This window comes from Schistosoma mansoni, chromosome 2, assembly GCF_000237925.1.
Source record: "Schistosoma mansoni strain Puerto Rico chromosome 2, complete genome".
Taxonomy (NCBI): Eukaryota; Metazoa; Platyhelminthes; class Trematoda; order Strigeidida; family Schistosomatidae; genus Schistosoma; species Schistosoma mansoni.
The window spans coordinates 33,142,055-33,147,676 of NC_031496.1; the positions used below are offsets into that span (position 1 = coordinate 33,142,055).

The following is a 5,622-nucleotide window of genomic DNA, read 5'->3' on the forward strand; positions in this document are numbered from 1 at the left end:
GGAGTCCCATAATAGGACGAAACGGCCATCCAGTGCTTACGGGTTTCCCATGGTGGTTTAGCTTCAATTGACTAATGGTTTCAACTTTGAACATATAATATTATTCTTTCTAAAAGATTCCTGAAATCTAGAGGTAAAACCTAGAACTTACTTTTACTTGACCACCAATTAATGTTATTTGAGAATTATCTGGATCTTTTTTTATTTCATAAACTGTTAAACTTGGTGGATCATGTATTGGTGGTATAGGTAATGGGAATTTTCGATTGATTTCATCATCTTCAGGTACATCAGGTAATGATACAGCATCTGTAAAAGATGAATAAGACAAAAGAAACATGAAATAATGAAATAGTCTATAATCAACAATATGAACTAGTATTGTAAGCAAAGATGGATAGTGGTTATCAATGGAATCCAGGATGCGCGTTTCGTCCTACTCGTGACTTGTCAGCAGGATGTGCCTGCATCACAGAGTTGATGTTCACTCTGAGGCTTGAACCCAGTACTATTCGCTTCCAACGTCATCGTGTTATCCACTTAGCTACTGAGTCCAAATAGGATGAAACGCACGTCAAACTGGATTCCACTGCTAGCCATCATCCATCTTTGCTTATAAAGCTTGAGAATTCAGGCAATATTGAGGCAGTCGATTCAGGATGCACATATGCCAACAAGAGACTGATCAATTGCACTCCTTAACAACAACAAGAAGATAAAAGTAAACAACATCAAGTGAATATATCAAATTCATTTATCTAGAAATAAAATAATTTTATTATCAGAAGGGTTATATGCTCTGGAGCGAGACTGGTAGGTCCTGGTTTCAAATCTCGCGAGGTGAGGTCGTGGATACGCACTACTGAGGAGTAAGTCTCATAATAGGACGAAACGGTCATCCAGTGCTTCCAGGTTTTCTCTGGTGATCTAGCTTCAATTGACTTACACTTTCAACTATGAAAATAATTTATTTATCACTTACTAGGATCAATAACTACAACATAAAATGTTTCATTCACTTCAGATCCAATTCCTTTAGCAATACATGTATATTCACCAGCATCTTCTTGTTTAGCAAATTTAATTTGTAATATAGTTTCTGATTGATATGTAGTCAAATTTACTCTATTATAATAATCAGGTTTAGCTAAATATTGTCGACTTATAATTGATTGACTAGAATATTCATTATTTGGGGTAATCCATTCATGGGTTACTAGACCACCACGATATGATGTAGCTTTACATAATAAATTGATTGGTTCACGTAATTTGACAATAATACGACGTGATTTAGTATCGATTGTAACAGCTGAAGGTAAAGAAAGAACATGAAAGAGATAACAAATGAGAAAGGGATACACAACAATCATTTGACAATTCATTCAAAAGGGTACTATTCATAAAACGTCATGTATTTGATGAACGTATTCGTTAGGTTCAAATGATTTGCTTCAATATTAAGTACTTCGTTAATCTTTCAAGTATCTTAATAACCCATTTTCAATTCCGCCTGTAGCTCCTCCCGAGGGCTACTGCCGGTCCCATGCTTAGATAAAGGAGGAGGGTTGAGCATAGGGTTAGCGAACTCATCCTGTAGAAAACCGACTCGCTAAAAAAACGCTAACAAGAAAAAATTACTCAACGTAAGTAATAATAAATCTTCGTAATTATAGAAGGCCCAAACTTTCATCTTTATCGATAAAATATTCGGAGAAGGGTAACATATATTTTAAAGAGCGTTTAATGTGTGATTAGGTTGGGAAGAGATTAGAATTCACACAGTTATATAATATACCCTTGTGGGCCAGGGTAATTTTACATTGGTTTTCAGGAGAACCAAACACCATCCAGACTTTCATGTGACAACCCAAACAGTACAACTCAATCCCGTTTAACAGGAGAGCCAGATACCGCCCTCTGGCTTAATTCAAGCAGTACAGCTCGATCCCGTTTAACAGGAGAGCCAGACACCGCTCTCTAGCCTAACCCGAGCAGTACAGCTCGATCCTGCCCCACAAGAGAAGCAGATAATATATGGGCTCAAACGTTACAATCTGAATAGTACAGCTCAATCCTGTGGCGCAACCACACAGGTACCAAGCACCCTGGTAGACCAAAGAGATTAGAATAGCCAAATGATAACATATGATTATATCATAGACAAAGTGACTAGCCTTGAGGATACTACAGAGTGTAAACGTTTTGATTGGATTTCACGGACTAATCGTTATTTATGAATGATGACTTGAAATCTCTAACAGTGATAGAGATGTATTTATACAGATTCTTCTTCTGAAGCCTTGGTTTTGTTCACACTTTCCAAATTATGTAACGTTTTGAGGTTAATCGGTGCTAATATCTTGAATGGCTCAATTTATATATAGTTGAATTTAATTGAACTACGTAAATCATTAATAAGGACTAGACAATAATGGAAATAAGCAGAGATGGATAGTGGCTAGCAGTGGAATCCAGGACGCGCGTTTCGTCCTATTTGGGACTCGTCAGCTGGATGTACCTGCATCTTGGAGTTGATGTTCTTTCTGGGACTCGAACCCAGTACCATTCGCTTCAAACGCCATCGCGTTATCCACTCGGCCACTGAGTCCTGATAACCACTTGCTTGTGCGATGGGGTGAAGTTTAAATTCATTTAGTATTACTTGTTTGAATCTTCCCATCGATTTGTTTGGACTGCAACTGGTCAGTCTCTAATTGGCATATGTGCATACTGTGTGTATTGCCTCAATATAGCCTTAATTCACAAGCATGGTAAGCAGAGATGGATAGTGGCTAGTAGGTTCGAGTCCCAGAAAAAAACATCAACTCTGAGATGCAGGTACATCCAGCTGACCAGTCCCAAATAGGACGAAACGCGCGTCCTGGATTCCACACTAATCGATACGGGTTCGAATCCGATATGATATTACTGTTTCTTAAAGATTGAAGATACACCACTGATGACGAATACTTTCTAGGACAAAAGCTAAATTAAAGGCTACGTACGAATCTTCTTCAACCACTTTACACCATTAAGTGATTAAAAAGACAAAGTAATTTGATTTTGTTTCTAGATTACAAATTAACTACATAGTGGTACTTTAATGTCATTCTCTAAAGTATGTCAAACCTTCAGTTTCTAACTTCGTTATTCCTTCAAATTTATATCATGAAAAGTCTTGAAATAGTGTAATGACATTTTCTTCTTTAAATTACATTCATCTTATCCTTCTACAAGATAACGGAAGGAGTTATAATGATGATAGTGTTTACTTGATCTGCAATTTGGACACTTAGGACTGGATATAAATGACTAATGTGTTAACCAACATACTGCTGAAGAGTTCCATACTAGGATGAAACAGCCATCCAATGTGTCCAGGTTTCCAATGACGGTCTAACATTGCTCACCAATGATTAACTTCGAGAAGTAATTCTATAAGTTCTAATAAGAAGCCATGACCAGTAGAGTTAAACTATGTCGGCTGTGAGGCAGAGCGAGACTATAATTTATGGAAGACCTTCGAACGAGTCTTAAGTGACCTTGAGAAATGTTAGCCAATAAGTAAAGTCAGTATAGAGTAAAAGTATCTTATACAAAACCAATTAATTAATATGAATACACTTCTTTTATATGGTCCAAAAACTTATCAAGGTTAGAAAAAGATTCCAAAGTCATAATTCATAAGGCAGAGGAACTCATCCATATGGCTCCATAATAGTTGGTCTCTGAAGCCATGATAATTTCACAAAAACCCTCTCAGCCTCGACCACATAGCTTCATTTTTGTTTGTGTGTACTCCCCTTGTGTAAGTTTATCAATTTTATTATGGATATGTTCCTACAATACTCATACCACTGAACAACCGAAGCTTCAGTAACATCTGTGATTATTGCAGCCAATGTTACTGATGCTTTTATCTTACAGTTGGAAGCAATTATTATATTACGTCTTAGTCTCAATCTGGATAGAGCAATAAAGGTTCCTATTCTAGCAAACGTCTTCCTTCAACATATATTACATCGAAGGACAACATCACGGTAGTCTGCATAAGGTCTACAAGTCATTTAATTACTCGTAATTACAAATACAAGAACTTCCTAGTAGTTTCATTTGTTGTAGCCGCTTAATTGTCAAGTCTTCTCTAAAATTCACTGTGAACCGATCGTACATGAGCATCAGGTACTGAAATTGGCGCCGTGACCTTGAAATCCCCCAGACTTTTCTGATTGACTCGTCCATAAATTATAGTCTCGTCGTGAGGCGGTCACCCATCAAAGAATATCATTATTTATATTGAATTATATGCATTATCAACTAACCTTTTTGACATGAATCTAAACGTTTCCCAGTGTATATATCATAAATATATTCACCTTCAGAACATCTTAAAATTAGAAAGAAAAGAAAGATATCAAATACAAATGTATCACAAGGGGGTTTTGTGGAGATTTTAGTAATTTTATATAGTTATGACCATTAGTCAATTGAAGCTAGACAACCATGGAAAACGTCAAAGCGCTGGACGGCCGTTTCGTCCCATTTTGAGACTCCTCAGCGGCAGTGCGCATCCACGAACCCGCCTCTCGAGCGAGATCCGAACTCAGGACCTACCTGTCTCTACTTGATATGGATTAGCTCCACTGGTCACGACTTCCCAATAGAACTCCAGGAATTACCTCATGGAGCCAGTCACTAGTGAGCATATGATCATTATCACAAGGGGTGTTTGTGGAGATTTTAGTATTTCAATTGACTCATGATCTTAACTATATAAAAGTACAAATGTAATTTACAATTGATAATCATATCTAATCACCATGGTTAATATTAATCCCATGAGTAAGAGCCAATATAGATAATTGAATAGAAATACATGGGAAATGTTAGGCTTAGGCTTCATATTGTTTAATATTAGTCAATAAGGTATATCTGCAAAGATAATGTCAAAAATCTTTTACATATTATTTCACTCCATATACCCCCGCCTTTAGCTATTCTAGAGCTACTGTCGGTCCCAAACCCAGGTAAAAATGTAGGGTTGGGCATGGGGTTAGCGACCCCATCTCGTAGAACAACCAACTCGCTAAAAAACGCTAACCAGAAAAAAATAGTTCAAATAATTTAAAATCTGTTCTCCAAATTCAAGGAAGAATTATGACGCCTCATGATGAAAGCCGAAATTTGATAGGAAATGGTGACCTTTGTATTTCACAAATGTTGAGATTCATAAACGATAACAGTAGCTGATTGACATGTTAGGTCTTGAATGAACTGAAGATGAAACTGTAAATTTCAAAGTAAAAATCTTTAGGTAATTTACTCGTCTCAAGACCTAATAGTTCTGATTGTGATCTAAAGTAGATTATCGGGTGAGAATTATTATAGAGTTGTATACTTGATAAAAACAGTTGTCTTCTACTCTTTGGTTTTTAGTGGTACCCAGAATGAAGTCAATTCATAATGAACATCATCAATACAAACAAAAGAAAGATTATTGATGAAATGATGAGTCGATTGAAGCTAGACCACCATGGAAAACCTGAAAGCACTTGGCGGTCGTTTCGTCCTATTGTGGGATGCGCACTACTGAGGAGTCCCACAATAGGATGAAACGAT

At 36.8% G+C, this 5,622-nt stretch overlaps 1 protein-coding gene and 1 non-coding gene across 2 annotated transcripts in view; both read right to left on the reverse strand.

Moving 5' to 3' along the window:
• Positions 1-5,622, reverse strand: part of Smp_146950 (hypothetical protein) — a gene marked incomplete at both ends in the record, with an annotated part of 126,748 nt that overhangs the window by 41,551 nt on the left and 79,575 nt on the right. The window contains 2 exons of the mRNA XM_018796423.1: positions 163-309; positions 1,046-1,312. Of these exons, the coding sequence (XP_018650637.1) occupies positions 163-309; positions 1,046-1,312 (414 nt within the window). The remainder of the gene's footprint in view (positions 1-162; positions 310-1,045; positions 1,313-5,622) is intronic.
• On the reverse strand, positions 2,540-2,611 carry Smp_tRNA_02160_Pseudo_TTG.1.1. Its single transcript has one exon. It is a non-coding gene (tRNA).